The sequence below is a fragment of the Carettochelys insculpta genome, chromosome 3 (assembly GCF_033958435.1).
Source record: "Carettochelys insculpta isolate YL-2023 chromosome 3, ASM3395843v1, whole genome shotgun sequence".
Taxonomy (NCBI): domain Eukaryota; kingdom Metazoa; phylum Chordata; order Testudines; family Carettochelyidae; genus Carettochelys; species Carettochelys insculpta.
The window spans coordinates 115,821,301-115,841,966 of NC_134139.1; the positions used below are offsets into that span (position 1 = coordinate 115,821,301).

Genomic DNA, 20,666 nt, shown 5'->3' on the forward strand with positions numbered 1-20,666 from the left:
GGCTTCCAGGCCATCTGATCTGGGCGTGCCACCAGCAGCCTCCATTGGTGCTGCCATCCGCACAGCCGTACCACACACCCCCAAACCACATGCCCACCACCGACACCCCTCGGTCTCATTCCCCCACTCCCCACACTCCCCTAAGCCCACTTGTCCCGCTGCCCACGCTGCACTCTGGGGACGGGGGGGTCCCTCAGCTCCAGCCAGCAGTTGGGAATGCCGCCGCTGTAACCATCTTGCCACCCTTTACCCCAGTAGAAGTAACTAGCTCCCTATAAGGTCCCCGTCTAAACTCCCCTCTCAAAATCCCTCCTGTTAGCAACTACCCTATTTGCAAGCTCCCTGGTCGCTTGCCAGCAGGGTTTAAAAAGCTCTGGCCTTCCTGAGAGCCCTTCCCTCTGACTACCACTCAGCCAATTGGCACACAAAGTTTAGATTTCAAACCTAAACTTAATCAAGGCTAACAGCTTCCAACTGCCAGCCTGAGCCCATGGCCTTTCAAACAAACAGCTCAGCACACCAGACAGACAAACCCAGGCCCAGAACCCTCAAACCCAGACACCCACACACTCCAGAGAGCCACTTACCCGAAGGTGCTGTAGTTTGCCCCCTCCTTCCCCAGGAGAGCCCGTCTCAAAACTCCCTCCTGTTAGCAACCACCCTGTTTGCAAGCGTTCGGTCGCAAGCTCCCTGGTCCCTGTTTTAATGAGTATCATAGAATAAATATGCATATGCTGTATGTGTTTATCTTATGGAGGCATGATATCTGAAAAAAAGAATGGTATTAAATATATTCCACAGTCCTTTTCATATAGAAGATGAAAATATCCCAATTTCTGTGTAGTCTCTTTTGCTTTGAGGTAACAAGAGACTGATCTTTCTTGATAAAAAGGTAACGCTTTTCAGCGTGAACTTGATTTTGCAGCCATCATTATTTGCTTCACCAGCTGCCCTTGCATACTCACCTTGTTATGACTGCAGGGAAATCAATAATTGTATAATTAAAGTTTCTTTAGACTTCTTTTGAGCTGATTCTTATACATTAAAATTTCATATGACTCTATTCCCCTTAATGGGGAAAACTCTGGCACACAAGGTAGAGTCTAATCTCCTGGCATCTTCCTACAGGTTGGACCTCCTTGATCCAGCACCCTCAAAACCTAACTGGTCCTGAATAAAGGAATTTTGTTGACCAGGGAAGTTCTCCTGCCTATGGTTCCTCCAGTCTCCCTACTTCCAGCACAGGCCAGCTCCCCTGCTGCTGGCACAACTGGGTTGTCAACCCTCACTGGGCTACTGCCAGCCCTGGCTCTGGTCCCAGCACCAGCACCAGACTTTGTCCTCAGACCTGCTGCTGCTGCCCCTGGCCTTGTCACTGCTGCCCCTTACTTCTACCTTGGCCAGGTTACCAGACACTGGCCATGGCAACAGACTCTGGCATTGGCTCTGGTTGGCTTCCTGGACCTCAGATCTGGCCCTGCAAACTACAGGTCCACTGGGCTCCTGGGCTTGCAGCTGCCAGTCCCACCCTTGGCTCCTGCATGCTCTGAGCTGCTGGATGCAAGCCCCTGCCCTGCAGGGCCTGGCCTGCACCAGGCTGCGAGATATCTGCCCCAGCCCTGTAAATGTTGGCCCCACAGGCTCCCATCCCAGAAGGGCCACCAGCTGCTGCCCTCCTGCCACTATGCTCCTGTGCTCAGCACTGTCTGGTCCAGCAACATCTTTGGTCTAGTATTGCTGGATCAAAGTGTCACAGTTTTGGAGAGGCACAGATTGTACAATATTTGCAACTGAAGATGGGTCAAACTTAGTGATGTAGGCAACACTGGAGATGTGGTGATTGGTGCCTGCTACAGGCCACCAAATCAGGATGATGTGGTAGATGAGGCTTTTTTTGAACAACAGAGAATTTTCCAGATCACAGGCTCTTGTTATCATGGGGGACTAATTACCCTGACATCTGTTGGGAGACTAATAAGGCGGTACACAAGCCGTCCAGGAAGTTTCTGGAGAATGTTGGGATCACTTCTTGATACAAGTGCTGAAGGACCCTACCAGAGGTCAAGCACAGCTCAACCTGCTGCTTACGAACAGGGAGGAACTCATAGGGAAGGTAGAGGTGGGTGACAACCTGGGAAGCAGTGATCCTGAGATGGTAGACTTCACGATCCTGACCAAAGGAAGGAAAGAGCAGTAAATTACACACTTTGGATTTCAGAAAATCAGACTGACTCCTTCAGGAACCTGATGGGCAGAATCCCCTGGGATGATACTATGAAGGGAAAAGGAGTCCAGGAAAACTGGCAGTATTTTAAAGGAAGCCCTGTGGAAGGCGCAGAAAGAAACCATCCTGATGTGCAGCAAGAGAAGTAAATATGGTAGGAGACCAGACTGGCTTACTGGGAAAATCTTTGGAAAACTTAGGCACAAAAAGGGAGCTTACAAAAAGTGGAAACTTGGACAGATATCAAGGGAGGGATATAAATGTATAGCTTGAGATTGCAGGGCAGTTATCAGTAAGGCGAAAACGCAACTGGAATTGCAACTCACAAGGAATGTCAGGATAACAAGAAAAGTTTCTACAGACATGTTGTCAAGAAGAAGGTGATCAGAGAGGGCGTGAGGCCCCTACTGGGTGAGGGAGGTAACCCAGTGACAGATGATGTAGGGAAAGGTGAAGTACTCCATGCTTTCTTTGCCTCTGTCTTCAGGGACAAGGACAGCTCCCAGACTAATGCCATAAGTGATGTACTGTGGGATAAAGGTTGGCAGCCTTTGGTGGGGAAAGAACAGGTTAGGAGCTATCTAAAAAAGCTAAGCGTACATAAATCCATGGGCCCGGACCTAATTCATCCAAGGGTTTTAAGGGAGTTGACATATGTCATTGACGAGCCCTTGGCCATTGTCTTTGAAAAGTTGTGGAGATCAGGAGTGATCCTGGATGGTTTGAAAAAGGCAAATGTAGTGCCAATCTTTTAAAAAGGGAAGAAGGATGATCCAGGGAACTATAGGCTGGTCAGTCTTACATCAGTCCCTGGAAAAATCATGGAGGGGCTCCTCCAGGAAGTCATTTTGAGGCACTTGGAGGAGGGGAAAGTGATCAGAAATAGTCAGCATGGATTCATGAAGGACAAGTCATGCCTGACCAATCTGATTAGTTGCTACGATGAGATAACTGGCTCTGTGGATAGGGGAAAAAAATCACTGGATGAGATTTATCTTGACTTTAGCAAAGCTTTTGATAAGGTCTCCCACAATATTCTTGTCAGCAAGTTAAAGGAATGTGGATTGGATAAATGCATGGTAAGATGGATAGAAAGCTGTCTAGAAGGTTGGGCTCAGCAGGTAGTGATCAACGGCTTGATGTCAGGATGGCGGTCGGTTTCTAGTGGAGTGCCCCAAGGTTCAGTTCTGGATCCTGTTCTGTTCAACATATTTATCAATGACCTGGATGAGGGGTTGGATTGCACCCTCAGCAAGTTTGCAGATGACACTAAGCTCCGGGGAGAGCTAGATACGCTAGAGTGTAGGGATAGGGTCCAGAGTGATGTAGACAAATTGGAAGACTGAGCCACAAGAAGTCTGATGAGGTTCAGTAAGGAGAAGTGCAGAATCCTGCACTTGGGCCGGAAGAATCCCAAGCATTGTTATAGGCTGGGGTCCGACTGGCTTAGTAATAATTCTGCAGAAAAGGACCTGGGAGTTGTAGTGGACGAGAAGCTGGACATGAATCAACAGTGTGCCATTGTAGCGAAGAAGGCTAATGGTATATTAGGTTGCATCAAGAGGAGTGTTGCCAGTAGATCCAGAGAAGTGATTGTTCCTCTTTATTCAGCTTTGGTGAGGCCGCATCTGGAATACTGTGTCCAGTTGTGGGGCCCCAATTATAGGAAGGATGTGAACACACGAGAGGGTCCAGTGGAGGGCAAACCAAAATAGTTAGGGGGCTGGAGCATATGACCTACAAAGAAAGGTTGAGGGAAGTGGGTCTGTTTAGTTTGCAGAAGAGAAGATTAAGTTGAAGGCTGTTATCAAATCCTCACTCACTGAAGGGAGGTTGCAAAGAGGCTGGAGAGAGGCTGTTCACAGTGGTCACAGATGGGAGAGCACAGAGCAATGGTCTTAAGTTGGAGTTGGGAAGGTCCAGGTTAAACATTAGGAAAAACTTTTTCACTAGGAGGGTGGTGAAGCATTGGAATGGTCTACCTAGGCAAGTAGTGGAGTCTCCATTCCTGGAGGTGTTTAAGTCTCAGCTCGACAAAGCCCTGGCTGGGCTGATCCGATGGGGTTTGGTCTGCCTTGGGCAGGGGGCTGAACTTGATGTCTTCTTAGGTCTCTTCCAGCTCTATTGTTCTATGATTCTAAGATTGATGAGCCCTAAATTTCTATATGCAATGATAGTCTTGACAATCTGTCTTCATGGCATTTGCTTTCTTAAGGGATTTCTGATAGACTGGAGCTGTAAAAATGTGATTCCCAGGCACCTTTTAGGCAATTAAATCAGCCATGTGTATAATTTAATGTCAATAGATGAAGTTAAATGGTGGCTGGGGGAACTGAGAAAAAAAAAAGATCGCTTTATAAATTTTTAATTGTTATCTTAGGAGTTGTGAGGGGCTATTGCAAATTGAGGACAAGATCAGAGCCTTTTCAAGTCTGAATAGTCTTGGGGATGGCACTTAGCTTTGGGTCATGATGTTCTTGTTACATTTTCACTGTTGCTATTGTGGCAGGGTCAGTCTCATTCCTGGGCCACAGGTCCTCCGATCAGTCCACTAGCCCCACCATACAAACCCTGTTACCCTTGCTGGGGCAGGGGGTTGTCTGGGGGGGAACCTGGTCCCCACCCACTCATCCCAGTTTCCAGCCATGGGACCTGTATGGCTGCTACCAACAAGGGCTGACTCCATTCACCCTTTCCCCTGCAGCTCTTCTCCCTGAGCCACTTCCCCAGTCAATTCCCCCTGGTACCTCCTTCTTCTAGTCTTAGCCATGGCAGCAAGTCCCCTCCTTTGTTTGGCTTCTCCAGCTGACCAGTTCCCCACAGTCTCTGGTTGGGCTTCAGGCTCCCTGGCTTGCCAAGGCTCCTCACCTCTTTTGTGGTCTGGAGTTCCTCCCAGTCTCCTTCCCTCTCCTCACTCACCTTCCAAACTTTCCTTAACCACCTTTTACCCTGCATGGAGAAGGGCTTATAAAGGTAGGCCTGAGTGGGATCAGCTGGGCCTAATTGATTTAGGGCAGCCTACTCCTCAGCTGCTCCCACTTTGATTGTCAGCCCTGTTTTTACTCATGCCTTTCCCCTCCTCGCCCCACCCTGCCACACTATCTTGAATTTTTAATTTAGGTCATTATTGTTCCTTACATGGCATACTTCCATATAAGAAATGGGAAAGCTTCATTTGCATTTTTCTGTAAAGTACTGATGCATTTTACCCACCTACAGAAGTATAAAGGGATGCAACATCTCCAAACCTGCAGGAAGTTTTAAGATTGAAAAGAGGCTTGTGCAATTACAGTGGCTCTCAGCCCCTTAGCAGTTCTTCAGTAAAAGCCAGGTGAGCTAATGCTGACAGCAGAGCTGTCCTTACCCAAACACAGAATACACAGCTGCATGGGACACCACTGGGCCTTAATGTCACCCACCTATTTCTTCCTATCCCTGTTCTGTGGCTCTGCTTCCACCAGATAGGATATAGTTAAATTAGTGAAAAAGCCTGCTAGACCCATTAGCACAGCTCTGAACCTGTAAAAGAGCCATTCAGGTGGTAGTGAAGCCATTTAAGAGGCATTTGCGAACCCCTGTCGGATTCTAAATTTACTGTGTTAGTCATCAGGACTTTAAAATTTGCTTTAAAACTATATCATTAGTGTGTTGCTGAAGATTATAAAATCACATCTCAAAAAAAAAAATCATCCCTTCCAACTGTCATTTGGTATAGGGTCATCAATGTAATAATACTGCATAGAGTCCTATAAATCTTAAGGATGACTCTGACTGACAAGTTGAGAACTACAAGCGAGGGTACAATTCTTTGGCCACATTCTGGAATAAAATCCATACCAGTGAGTAATTTCACTTCTTATGCTCTAACCCTGAGTGCCTCACAATGTCTTGCTACTATAGCTCTCTGTGTGGGATGCCCAAAGTCATCAACAAGCATGAACTCTGTGGTTATGTGCCAGGACCCTAACCTGCCAGCATCCCCTGACCAATGGGGCTGGAACCCCGTAGTGATGATGAGGACTCCAGCAACGGGACCTTCGTCTTTGATCTGTCTCTGGAGATCTTCAGCTGGGCCCCCTCCACCCAGTCCTCTCCCGAGTTCCTGGAGGGGCCCTCAGGTAGGTACTAGGTGTTTTGGACACCCTGGGACATGGGGAGGGTGCCCACCTCTGCTACAGCCAGCAACGGGCCACTTACATGGCTGCCAGCACCATACTAGACACACCCCAGACAACCACACTCCCTGGGCTCCAAAGGAGGCCACTCATGACACTCATAACTTGCCCCTTGGGCAGCACCACAGACCACATGGCTGTGAAGGGAAACGTGGAGTCTGACTTAAGCCTGTGGATGCTTCACCAATGCAGAGCCCCCAGCGACTGGGATTCCCCAGGACCCTATGGCCATTGGACAGGGGGTTAGGGATCACACGGGGGTGGAGGGGGCATGGCCTCTGATGGGTCATCTCTCTGTCCCCTTCTGTCTCCACAGCTGCACTATCAGGAGGCTGGCTGAGCCCCCTACATGGCCAGAGGAGCCCCAGAGAAGAGGCTGGAACCCAATCACCTCCTGTGCCTAGGCAGGGCTGCCGCTGAGGCCTGCACCAGTGACACTGGGGGGAAGAAGGAAGAGGCCACTGCCGCCGCCACCCACACAGCTTCCCTACAGAACATGATGTCTGTCCTGCAAGAGTGGCTGGCGACAAAGTGGGAGGACTGGGATTGGGTGGCTTGCAGCCTGGACATCTTCACGCAGGCCATGACTGCCCACATGACACAGCCTCTTGCTACCTCACCAGCCCCCTGCAGTCCCTGACCTCACTGCCCTCATCCCAGCTGACCTACCCCCAACCACCCTGATGGAACTGACCCAGCTGATTGTAGCCGGGGTGGGCTATGTAGAGCCAGATCTCCCTGCCCCCTTTCCTTCCTCCCACCACCCCACCACTGAGTGTGTGGCTGCAGCACCCCTGCCCCGCCCCTCTCGTCCCATGGTCCTGGTCCTATCCCAGCCCCTACAGGGACCCTGGACCTGGGGTGGTAGGGGCTCTGATGGCTGGGGTGGCTCTCAGCCCTCCATCCCTATGGAGGAATTAGACCCCCACCCCAGGATCCCCCTCCAAGTTGTGTTGCCCTCACCCCTGCTTCAGGCCCCAAAATATATATAGTTACCCCTTGTTCTCCAGTGTAAATAGTTATTTGCACTGTTTGGCTTGTTCACAGTTAATGTATTTCGTTAAAGAGTTCATTTTGTCACCACCCCGTGGCCCTCATGAATGGTAGGGGAGTGGTGAGATGTGAGTGTGTGGGAGGGGGGTCATGGTGGAGGAGTGGTGAGAGGTGGATGTGTGGGAGGGTGATTATGGTGGAGGGAGCCTGTGGGAGAGTCATTGGTGCCCCTGACTGAAGGCCTTCCTGTGGGTCTTCCTGACCATTACCCCATCTCATTGAGCCTGACAGCACAGGGCAACAGCAGCTGGCTGCTCATAGCCATGAACGGCCTCCACAGCCCAATCGTGAATGAAAGGCTCATGCTTTGCCTCCACAATATTGTGGATGGCGCAGCATGCCCCGACCACTGCTGTCATGTTGGATAGACCAACTTCCAGGCACGTTAGGAGGTACCAAAAACACCCCTTCAGATGCCCAAATGCACACTCCAGTGTTGTGGGCCCAGTTTATATGCTCAATGAAAACATGCTGGCTGGAGTCAGTATGTCCTGTGTAGAGCCGCACCCGCCATGGGTGCAGCGGGTATGTGGCATCAGCCATGATGCAGGGGGGCATGGTGGTGTCCCTGACTGGGAGATCCTTTGGGGGAGTGTCAGTCCCCTCCTGCATCCTGTGGCTGAGCCAAGAGTTCAGAAAAAGCCATCATGAGCTCGCTTTGACCAGCCCACACAAACATCCATAAAGTGCCCCTTGGCATCCCTGAGGACTTGGAGCACCATGGAGAGGTATCCCTTCTGGCTGATGAAAGCACCAGTGCTGTGGTCTGAGGCCCGGATAGTGATGTGGGTCCCATCCAAAGCCCTGAAGTAGTTGGGGAAGCCTGCTCCATGAACCACATGAGGGAGACATCGAGGTCCCTGACACGGTAGAAGTAGGACGGTGTTTATCGCCCTGATGACCTGCATGGGGTGGAGGGAGAACGCTACTGTGATTTTCTAATAGGGTACTCCGTGGTCCCCAGCCATAACCCCCTCTCCTCTCCCCATGCCCTTCCCTGTCTCCAGGGCACCCCATCCCATATGCCCTCTAGGGAGTCCCTCCCCGTCCCCCCCAGGACCCCCAGCCTCCTTGCACCCCTCTTCTGATTCACGTAGGCCCCCCTTGCCTGGAAGCCCCATTCCACCTCCCTGTAGAGGGTGTGTGACCCAAGCATGGCTTACCTCCATGAGGACAGCCCTGATAGTGGCCTTGCACAACCCAAACTGGTGGCTGGCTGACCAGTGGCTGTCCGGAGTGGCCAGCTTCCAGAGGGTGATGGCTACCCTTTTCTGCTGGGGGAGCATGGGCTGCATCCAGGTGTCATGGTGCTGGAGGGCTGGGGCAAGCCAGTGACATAGCTTCAGAAACTTCCACTTGGTCATGCGGAAGTTCTAAGGCTAACAGTCATCATCCCAGTGCCCCAGCAACAGCTGGTCCCACCACTCCATGCTGGTGGGGTAGCTGGGGGAAGGGGCATGGGCGTTGCCCTGTGAGGATGGCCTGTAGCAGGATGGCTCCCCGTAGCCACTGGAGGATGGTCACTAGCAATGTGGCCAGCAGGCTCAATAGATTCTTGAGGAGTAGAACACTGGGGAGCTTCTGGGAGTCCATAGTGTTCCCCAACATGGCTTCTCTTAGTTTTTGGCATCTGCATAATTATGGGTGGCAAAGCAGCCATCAGGGTGTGCAGGATGAGGATGTTTTGGAAAAGCCCTTTAAGGGAGCATCTGGCTGCGGCTCCCAGAAGGGCTTGTCCGCCACGTAACCCTGTCTGCAGTGTTTCCTGACCGTTTCTTTCAGAAGAGCACCCTGGGCCATGTGGATATTCTCTTTGGAAAGAACAGGCTGGTCTTTCAAAAGAACAGATCAAAGGCTTGATCCGCTTTTTGCATGCCTTCTGAAAGATTGCCTTTAGAAAGTGTTGATGTAGCCTATGTGTAAATACAGTCTTTTTTCAGAGTAGTATAGAAGTAACTCCCAGCTTTGTCTGAACTATATTTGTTTAACAGTGTAACCTAGTCTAAAGCACTTGGCTTTCAATGTATGAGAGTGACATCCTAAAATGGGAATTCATAATCTTACATGTAATGTTGCTACATGTATTTTACCTTAATGTTATTGACCTTCAAGTTACTAATTTTCAAATGATGTATCACAAGGCATATTTTATTGAGAGTTGGTTAGGATCACAGATAGTAGCAAAGTTCACGCATCCTGCTTGACCCCACAAGATAGGCATTCAGAGTGGAGTACAATCCCCATGGGACTTCTATGGAGGAAGCAGGTCTTTGAGTAAGACTGTAGTGTGGTTTGAACCTCTCTAATCCAGCACTCTGTCATCCGACAAACTCCGTAGTCCAGCATGATTTTAGTTAGCCAGATGGCCACTTATCATGGGTTTGGCCAAGTTTCGTGTGGTCCCATAAAGCTTTGTTTACAGCTACCAGTCCTGGCTCTCAGTATTCTGTGCTATTACTTATCTGTAATTTACCCCTAAATGTCTTCTAAGAGCCCAGTAAGCAGTGGAAGTGTTAGTAATGTGCTAGAAAATATTGACCTCCCGTCATTAGGCACTTTCAGAACCTGAGCGATGCTGGATGAGAGAGTTTCAACCTGTAATTATAAAGAAGTACAAGCATCCCTGAAGATGTGCCCTTGCCCTGTTATATAATAATATTTACTGTATTTTTCATATATTGGAAAGCTTGTCATTACTCTTTTATAAATATGCAGTTGATTATGCACTGTTTATCAGAAGGAAGGACAGAACCCTTAAAATGTTAAAGTGCATTGCTTCTTGTACTTTGTCTTCAAGGAACATTTTTGCTCACAATCTACATCCACATACAAATGTGCTAAGATATTGTAGCCTAATTAGAGTTAATTTCCTTTGTATATTGAAACTGTGTAACAAATTCTGAAGTAATCCTTGGAGGATCTAAAGATAATAAATAATTCCTTTGCAGTAAACACTGAATAGTTTCTCACTGAAGCTATTAAAATTTAATTTGAATCAGGAAAGTTATGAATACAAAAGCACATTATTTTGCATTGTTTCTTCATATAAATGTGCATAAACATGAAGGAGTTCAAATTGCTTTAGTTGTCCACATACTGTAATTTTGTTGGGTAATATAATTCCGTATTCCATTCATTGTCGCTAATGTTTTAATGGGTTTTTGCTTATTACAGTTTTGGCTGAAATAATTGAAAAGTTTGTGTTGCATCTTTCTGAAAACCCATCAGAATGTTACTTCAGCATTGGAGAATATGAAGGTAAGTTTATGGGCCTTTCATATTTGAATTTAAAGATGTAGCCATAGCTCCTTGAATATTAAAAAGTAGCTAGATATTTTAATACTTTTTTGTTTAACAGTCCATCTGTTCACTATTCAAATCATAGGAAACATTTAGTGCCGTTCTAGAAAAGAAACTGTTTGGAGAAGCGCAGTCTGACTAAATGTTAATGGAATTTTGAACCTTATTATAATATATATATATAGTACATAAAGAGAAATACAAAATAAATAATAGTGAGGCATAAAGGTTTTATGGATTCCTGTTGAGGAATTAATTATATAGGTGAATGAGTAATACTGTCATCTCAAATAAATGCCAGTGAAACCTGTGATGGATTGTTTGTAAGTCACACGTTTAACCAGCAACTATTTCAGAAACATCTTCAGTAGTTTAATTGCAAGTGAGGGCTGTAGCCTGTGTCAGCGAATGAAAAATACAATTAATATATTTTTAAAACGCCCAAGAATAACCCAAAGTAACCTTCCTGTAAATTAATATTCCAAGACTTTGTAATTAAACCTTCACTGTACTGGAAGGAAGTATTTTGTGTTTGCTTAAAAAGCTAGTAATTTTGTTTTGAATGGTCTTAAGCTCCTTTTTTCTATTCATACTAGATCAGGAAGTCTCTTACCTCAGATTTGTTTCTCATGCAGTGTTGTCCATCTTGGACCATGGTATAAGTTCATAGTGAGAACAAAATGAAGGCAGACGGAATGCAAGTGAGTTAGTCAAAAATACAGAATAAATAAAATCAACTTACGCTGCAAATTAACAGCATTTTTATCAGTACAAAATACGTAGTAGAGCATAAGGGTTAATTGAGAGCTACTCAGAAAAAAATTAAGGCATTTTTAATCAGAATTTGCTAAGTTGTCAAAATATGAATTTGTTGCAAATATGGTTTAGTTTTGCTTAAATTCTGACAGAACCCAGGCAGAGGCTCCCAGTATAGCTGGGAGAAGAACATTTCTCAGAGAATATTTTTGTTCTTCTTCAAGTGATGTCCCGTGGATGTTCCACTGTAGGTGCTGGGCTCCTCCCGGTGCCGCAGATTGGAGACTCTCCATAGCTGTATTTAGCAGGTCTGCACATGCGCTGCCGCTGCATCTCTCCATTCGCGCTCTTTTAATCACTTGTGCAGACTGGCTCAAGCCAGTTCCTCTCAACCACCCCAGGTTGCAGATGGAGTGAACTGCCTCTCCTCAGTTTGACATTGTGAGACTGTTTATTCTCTTTCAAACTTGTTCAGAGTTCTTCTTGTTACTTTTTGGTTTATTCACCATTCCTTTAAAGAAAATCAAAACTGTTAAAGTTTAAAGTTGTTATTGTTCCAGTTGGATTTGGAGCTAAGTTTCAGTTAATCCTTATTACCGGTTGCAAAACCCAGTTAATGAACTGTGTGTCTGGAGCCTTTCGACCATGCAAGTCTCTCAAGGTTCAAAAAATGCAGACAATGCTGTGAAGCAATGCCTGCCTCAGACTGTGACTCCCAAGTGCAAATGATGCTTGGGGAGGGTTACATCCCTCAAAAATGCCAGCACTGAACTAAACTAACTGCCAGAACTAGCTAACTGGTTTTTCGTTTTGATAGGGTACAGAGTAACACGGCTATCTCTCTGTCACTGCCAGAGCTTGGTGCAGCCATGAGATGCCCCTGAAAATGCTATTGTTTGACAAAGCTCTTCAACCCCCAAATGAAGAGCCTAGCGCTGCTCAAGACCTACCTGTGTTAAAACACAGCGCTTCATCCTCAACTACCCTGCCTGCTAAGAAATATAAAACTTTGCCCACCAGGCTGTTGTCTCCAGTCTCAGAGAGCTCCCCAGGCGATTCCTTGAAGCCTGGCATTTCTGGCACCGCTTCAGTAAAGCCTAAGCTGGCCATGAGCAACAAGGCACCAAAGTCTGCAGCACCTCTATGTAAGCCTCCAGAACTGAGGGTGTGTGAGCTGATGCCCAGGTGCCAGCTAAAGGTCTGGTGGGGCAAAGGGGGTGATGCCACACCAGCAGGTACGTTAAGCAGCCAGTGCAGGCTGGGTTCTTTGGTTTGTGTTTAGTTCGGGTACAGCAGCAGGAGGAAAATTATACTTAGAGAGGCTTTAACAGTTACTTTTTATTTATACAAAGATGGAAACAATATAACTAAGACAAGTGATCAAAGTACCACAATTGTGAATTTTTGTTTATAACTTTACTGCCAGTTAATAGGAAACCGCTGGCAGCGATTTTACAACAGAAGCGGCTGCCGCGTGTAAAAGGGGGTTTTAAGCTGACCGCTCAATTTATGAATGAAACCAAGATGGCTGCTGAGCGAGTGACAGGATAATGATTTTTCTTGTGGTTACTAATGTTTACAGAAGGTAATTGCTGACCGCAGCTTGCCAATTAAGGTAAGGTAAGGACCCCCTGTGGTTTGATAGACAAGATAATGATTTTCTACAGTTCTATGTAAAAGATAGTGGAGGATCGCAGTGTTCTAATAGATCAAATGGGTAAACGTGTTTTAAAGATAAGGTAAGGGCTTCCCGCGGTTTGAGTGACAGGCTAATGGTTTTTAGCAGTTTAGAGCCCAAAACAGTTAGTACCCGTGGTTTTTAAAGGGGAAACAACACAATGTAACTTAAGAAAAGTTTTAGACGAACTAGCTAGCTTAAACTAATACAAGTAATGTGTACAGAAGAAAGGCAAGTTGCAGGTGTGATTTTCACCCCTGCCTCTTAGACCTGGTGGAACCAGAATCTTTCTCTCAATCCCTCGGGAAGAAGTAGATACGAACCAGGCGTCCCCAGTCTCGGGAGTTAATTCCAGACCTGGCCAGCAGGTGTATGTGATTGAAACTCAAAGGGGGGTGGGCTGCCAAACCCCTTTATACCCCTTTTGTCACGTATGCTTCTTCCTGGTCTCAAGTGGCCAGTCAGGAGGAATGTGTTTTGAACCCCAGGTTTCCCAGGGAAGGTGCAAGGCTCAATTTGCACCTGTGAATTGTGGACAATTGGGCACCTTTGGAGGTGATGGGCAGAGATTCCCCGTTCTTCCTGGGGAAGTGATCAGGCGTGTCAATCACCGAGATCAGCCAGAAGGGCAGCCATTAGCTAGCTCATTCACTGTCTGGTTTTTGTGTATGGTAGAGAGGCTGGGCGAGACAGCACACCTGCGTTCCCAGGACATCAAAGGCTACCTGTCTCCCTTGCTTGTTTCTCTCTCTGTCTCTCCCAGTGGGGTGGGGAGAAGAAGAAAAGACCAAATGGGGATTTCATGTCTGGCTACAGGGTGCCAACCTCTTCAAAGCGCCCAGTTCCCAGTCCATTGGCACCAATAAAATCTTCAGCACCCACTTCTGTGGCACTGATACCAGCCCTGATGGCACTGGCCCTGATATCGGCACCGCTGATTCAGCTTTCTCTGTGCCAACCTGCAGCACTGACATCGGCAGTTCCTTGTGACCCCGCACTGAGGAAGGCACTGGTTCAGGCACAACGCCACAGTCCTTCCCTGGGCTCGCTGACACCAACTTTCTTACCCGCCTTCTTCCCATTCCCAAGAGGCTCAGCATCAAGATTGCCCCTATACGATTAGGTCACCTGGAGAGACATAGCCCATGTTGCTACAAGCTAGATGAATCACCTTCCCCCATCTGTCAGCGGCTTACCGCGACAAGGAGTATTGCCATCTATCCCTCTTGCCGTCACCATCCCCTAGGCTCTCCTGCAAGTCGTTCTACTCATACCACAGGGGTCCCTCATGGGAATGGTGCAGACGCTCGCAAGGCTTGCCATGCTCCTGGCTACTCCATTACCTGCTGCCACTGCCACTACTGCTCTCCCAGCCAATATTCCCCCACTCAGGAATCTTTTGATGTGTCTTGATCCCAAGATCTCTTCATGCTGGGCCATGTTTCTCCTTGGTTGTTACATGCTTCGGCCCCATCTCCACTGCCACAGTCCCCATCACCTCAGAGATGACAGGCGGAGACAACTCTAGCATCAGATGCAGAAGAACAAGAGCCAGTGACATTCCCCCGGCCCAGACATCCTCTTCTCCAGACGAAGCTGTCATCCTGGGAGATGTTATGTTCACGGATGACATAAAACAATTTAATGAACTATTTAAGAAGGTGGCTGTCAGCCAGGAAGTTCCACTCAGCAAAGTTCCCAAAAAGTGGCTTAGACTGCTTAGGAACTTACAAATGGCTCAGCCTTCCAAGGTAGCCATACCCACAGAACAGGACATCTTAGAGGCGATGGATGAAATATGGCAAACTCCCACCTCATTCCCTCCTACAAATAAGAAATTGGACAAGAAATACTTTGTTTCCCCCCAAGGGGGTGGAGTTCCTGTTTATTCACTTCCAGTCAAACTCTCTGGTTGTTGATGCTACACTCCACAGATCACGCACACCTCAGTTCAGGGGGACATCAACAGCCAAGGAAACCAAACAGTTTGACATCCTAGTCAGGAAGCTATATTCCTCAGCCATGCTGCTACATTGCATAATGAATTATGGGGCCCTATTCTCAAATCACGACTTCAATAACTACTCAAAATTAATGCGTCTGTTAGAGTACCTTCCAGAAGCAAAAAGACCTATCCTTATATCTGTGGTCAAGGACAGCTATACCACCATTAGGACAGTGGTCCAGCTCACCCTAGATGTAGCCGATACAGCGGCAAAAGCCATGGCCATGGCAGTTATCATGCGCCGGGTGTCTTACTTGCAAGCCGTGGTCATACCTAAAGAGCTGCAGGCAAAAGTTGAAGACCTGCCCATTGATAAAAAGAAATGATTTGCTGAGAACATGGATGCCATCCTCCATTCCAGTAAGGATTCCTGTAGGATGCTGCATACACTGGGGATATATACTCCTCCTTATCAGCAACGACACTGTCACCCATACCAGAGGTGTTACAAATCCGGCTTCTACAAATCTCAGTCCTTTCAGCCACCCAGGCCTTACCATCAGCCTCACTCCCAGCAGAGTCCGCAAAGGTGCAGAAGCCAAGGTGGAAGCAGCCAACCATCTTACTCAGCCAGACAGCAGGTTTGCCTCATGGACTGAGAGCAGCAGATTTGCCACTCTCACCTCACAGACTCCCGAAGTATTTCATCACAGGTTGAGGCCCTTTGCACGCCAATGGGCATCCATCACCACTTATCAGATGGGTACTGGAGATCGTCCTCTCAGGCTACCCCATGCCATTCATCTCCATTCCACCTTCCACACCACTCGCCCAGTCCCCCTTCAGGGACCCCTCTATGGGCATTGATGAGACTGCTGTTTGAACCCCTGGTGACTACCCCCTTAAGCTACTTACTGTGAAGGTAGCCTTTCTTCTTGCCATCATATCTTCCCCGTAGAGTTGGTGAAATATCGGCCCTCATGGTCGGACCTCTGTATATGATCTTCACTAAGCATGGAGTAACACTTCAATGCCATCTGGTGTTCATTCCCAAAGTCTCTTCCGACTTTCACATCAACGAACTAATAGTCTTACCTCTGTTTTATCCTAAACTGCATTCATCGTTGCAGGAATCAGCGCTGCACACTGGAGATGTCTGCGGAGCACTTGCCTTTTACATAGACAGGACCAGAGCATTCCATAATGCTTGCTCGTGTCATTAGCTGAGCACTCCAAAGATGTGCCTCTTTCATCCCAACAGATAGCTCATATCATTACCTCTTGCATCACCCAGTGCTATTCTTCCAGCCAGATGTCTCTCCTGATGCAACTATGAGTGCATGCCACGAGAGCAGTGGCAACTTCAACAGCTTTCCTTAAAAGGGTTTCCCTCAGAGATATCTGCAGAGCGTCTACCTTGTCGTCCCACGATACCTTCATGAAACTCTATACTATTGGAGACAGATGGGCTGCGGCTACTTTGCTAGCCACAGCAGTCCTCTCTGCTATATTTATATGTTGACTCCTTTTGTTTGTTTTTCTATTCCCTCCTCCATTTATTGCGGAACTGCTACACAGTCACCTACAGTGGAGCACCCAAGCAACATAACTCAAAGAAGAAAGCAAAATTACTCACCTCGGAGGAGTAACTATCGTTCTTCAAGATGTGTGTCCCTTGGGTGCTCCACTACCCACCCTCCTCCCCACTTTGGAGTCTGCCTTGTTTGTCTGTTCTTTCTCACAGATTCCAGAGTGGTTTCAAGGAATCGGCTTAAGCCAGTCCATGCATGTGTTTAAAAGAATGCGAACGGAGAGGCGCAGTGTCAGTGCACGCACAGACCAGCTAGATACAGCTATGAAGAGTTTCTAATCTGCAGCGCCGGGATGAACCCAGCACCTACTGTGGAGCACCCACAGGACATACATCTTGAAGAATGATTGTTACTGCACTGAGGTGAGTAACTTTGCTTTTCTTTTATCCCAGATCAGTGTAAAGTCAAATTTAAATTTTCCCAAAATGAAATTACCACTTTCTGCTCAGCTCCATTTTTTGTAAGTTTAGGGTAGCTGTAATAATAAGTTTTATAAGGTAAAAATTTTGAAGGCACCTATGTCCTACTGAAAATGAATTAAGCTTAGCCTCCTAGAAGATTTAGGTACTGCTGAAAATGTTGCCCAAATCAATGTGAGTAAAGGAGCAAATAGCCAGCATACATTTCCCAACTCATGTTGACCCCAATTTTTTTTGTACATAATATCTCCATGCATTTTACATATTTTATCTTTGCTACAGAAATTATTTTAGAAGGTTGGTTATTTTTCAGATTTTTAAAGCACATCATTAAGATTATTTCTTTATTCTTGGTTTGTAAAACTTATTTAACATGTGTTCAAGCATGTTGGGCTTAGAGTTTGAGGAAAATGGGAACTATAAAACATAAAGGCTACATCTACACTAGCCCAAATCTTCGAAAGGGCCATGCAAATGGCCATTTTGAAGATTACTAATGAGGCACTGAAATGCGTATTCAGCGCCTCATTCGCATACTGCCAGCCACGGCTCTTTGAAATTGCTGCTTTTTGATGCCACGCAGCTCGTCCAGACAGGGGTCCTTTTTGAAAGGACCCCAAGAACTTCCAAATCCCCTTATTCCTATCTGCTGAAAAGGACCCCCATCTGCATGAGCCATGCAGCAGCAAAAAGTGGCAATTTTGAAGAGCCACGGCCAGTGGCATGCTAATGACGTGCTGAATATGCATTTCAGCACCTCATTAGTAATCTTCAAAATGGCCATTTGCATGGCCATTTTGAAGATTTGGGCTAGTGTAAGACATGGCCATAGTGTTTCTAAACATGAATTAAAATATTTTTCTACATCAGAAAATCATGATTTTAAAGTTCATTGTCTGAAGATCTTTCAGAACTAGCAAAACAAAAAAGCAGTAAAGTAGCACTTTAAAGACTAACAAAATAATTTATCAGGTGATGAGCTTTTGTGGGATAGACCCACTTCTTCAGACCATAGTCATACCAGAACAGACTCAATATTTAAGGCACAGAGAACCAAGAATAGTAATCAAGGTTGACAAATCAGAAACAAAATTATCAAGGTGAGCAAATCAGAGAGTAGAGGAGCGGGGGGAGAGTCAAGAATTAGATTAAGCCAAGTTTGCAAAAGAGGCCCTATAATGACCCAGAAAATTCCCATCCTGGTTCAAATCACATGTTAATGTGTCGAATTTGAATATAAAAGAGAGTTCAGGAGCCTCTCTTTCCAAAGTAGTGTGAAAATTAATTTTCAGACTACTTTGGAAAGAGAGGCTGCTGAATGCTTTTATATTCAAATTTGACACATTAACACATGGTTTGAACTGGGATGTGAATTTTCTGGGTCATTATAGGGGCTCTTTTGCAAACTTGGCTTAATCTAATTCTTAACTGTCCCCGCTCCCGACCCTCAACTCTCTGATTTGCTCACCTTGATGATTTTTTTTTCTGATTTGTCAACTTTGATTACTATTTTTGGTTCTTTATGCTTTAAATATTGAGTCTCTTCTGGTATGACTACGGTCTGAAGAAGCGCGACTGTCCCATGAAAGCTCACCTAATAAATTATTTTGTTAGTCTTTAAAGTGCTACTTTACTACTTTTTTGTTTTGATAGTATACAGACTAGCACGGCTTTCTCTCTGTTACTTTCAGAACTAGATGTAAGTCTGAGGTTCTGTTGGAAAAGTGGGATTCAACTCACTTTCTAATGTTATAAAACATACCTATATAGCCCTATCAAGACAATAGGTATCAGAATTCAGATTTATATGTGTATAAAATCTGGCCCAGGTCTTACTGGGTATGATGAGTCTGCATTTAAAAACCTGTAACTGGCCCATGCCAGCTGACTCGATGTAGGTGTTCAGGTTCAGTCACAACTCTGGGCTGCAGAACCCTGCAGGAAGGGAATATCACAGAGCTTATGCTGCAGTCTGTGCCTGAATATCTACATAACAGTGAAACAGCCCATTAGCTTGAGCCCTGGAATCCTGGCTCAGCTGACATGGATCTGCCATAGGTTTTTAAATGAGGAGTAGAATATACAGTCTTGCCTACTATGAACTTGGTTTAATGTAAAGGGAGAGGGTTGTTCTACATTTTTAGAGACAAAGAAGAAATGTTCCCTTGATGGATTTATTTTCTTTTTCTAATTGACGAGCTTTAAGAGCTGTTCAAGAGTTTGCAACATTAGAATAAATCCAGGGGTTAGTAAGCATGTGATACAGCTATAAATGTGAAAAGTTGTGCAAGCCTATCCAGTTTATTGCTTGTGTATTGACTGTATAAATATATTGTATTCTTGAATTCCAACAGCAACTTTAATGATGTATGGAATTATGTAAATACACGTACAATTACTGTATAATTTTGTATTACTTTGGACAGAGATGCTAGGACTACAAAATAATTTAATTATCCATTCAAAACCATATATTTTAGGCTTAATTCTCAAAGCCCTACATTAAAGCTGTGAATAAAAGAGGTTTGTGTAACAGTTACCAGCTTCCTGCTGATGGAGGAGTCCTTCAGGCAGACACAGTATCCTGGCCCCTCTGAAGAGTGGCAGCATAGAAAGGTGGATCAGAAGACAAGCCCAGTTCTCTTCAATTTTTAGATAAAATGGAATTTCTCCTGTAGGGTAGTCCCACTGGGGTTTACCACTTAAAACCCAAACAGAAATAATCCCAGACTTCTATACATGTCAAGTACAGCAGAATAAATAGGCAACAGAAGCACCTGGCTTCAACATTCAGTAGGCTTTATACCCATTAGCATCCTTACTAATGGGTATAACTGGAAAAAGTAAAAAAGTACAGGCACAGCAACAAAACAAATCAGGCAAAATCAAAGGTCTCCTTTCTGGGTTACCCTGGGTTTTCCACTTTCTCTTTCATAGTAGACCACTCAGGCTGCATGGCAGCCTTTTCATTGTTTTCCAACAGTATTTTAACCCAGTTGTTCTCATAAACAAAGTAAACTTGGACACCAATTCTTGAAACTTGATTGAATGTTCAGTTCTTCTTCAAGTGATTGCTCTGTCAGTTCCAAGCACACACCCAGTCTCTGGAATGTTTTTGCCCTAGCAACTAGCCATAGGGTTTGTATGATGTCAGTATGATGACCAATATATGCACTGCCCAACCCGCGCCCCCCTCCTCCCGGCTCAGTTTCTTCTTGCCACGCTGCTGGTCATTGGAACTCTTGCTTATTCCTTCCAATTTATTAGCTAGTAGCCTATTGTAGTGCAAATACTTTTCAAAGAAATGTAAGTAGTTTTAGTGTTTGATAGTTAGTCTTTAGTGTCTTAATTAATAGCCAAGGCGGGGGCTTTCCATTCCCCTCAGCCCCTCTGCACTGGGGAATGCCCGACTCCCCAGGCTTTAAGATTTGTTCCAAGTCTGGAGAACGTATGCCTAAAACGTCTTGACCCCCATTCAGCTTGTCTGATTTGCTTGGGGGAAGGACAACTGTGTGACCGCTGCT

General features: G+C 46.1%; 1 protein-coding gene across 9 annotated transcripts in view; it reads left to right on the forward strand.

The window, feature by feature from the left end:
- TBC1D32 (TBC1 domain family member 32) overlaps positions 1-20,666 on the forward strand; it is a 197,642-nt gene that overhangs the window by 101,742 nt on the left and 75,234 nt on the right. For all 9 annotated transcript variants that reach the window (XM_074990655.1, XM_074990659.1, XM_074990660.1 and 6 more), the window contains one exon: positions 10,627-10,710. In XM_074990655.1, the coding sequence (XP_074846756.1) occupies positions 10,627-10,710 (84 nt within the window). The remainder of the gene's footprint in view (positions 1-10,626; positions 10,711-20,666) is intronic.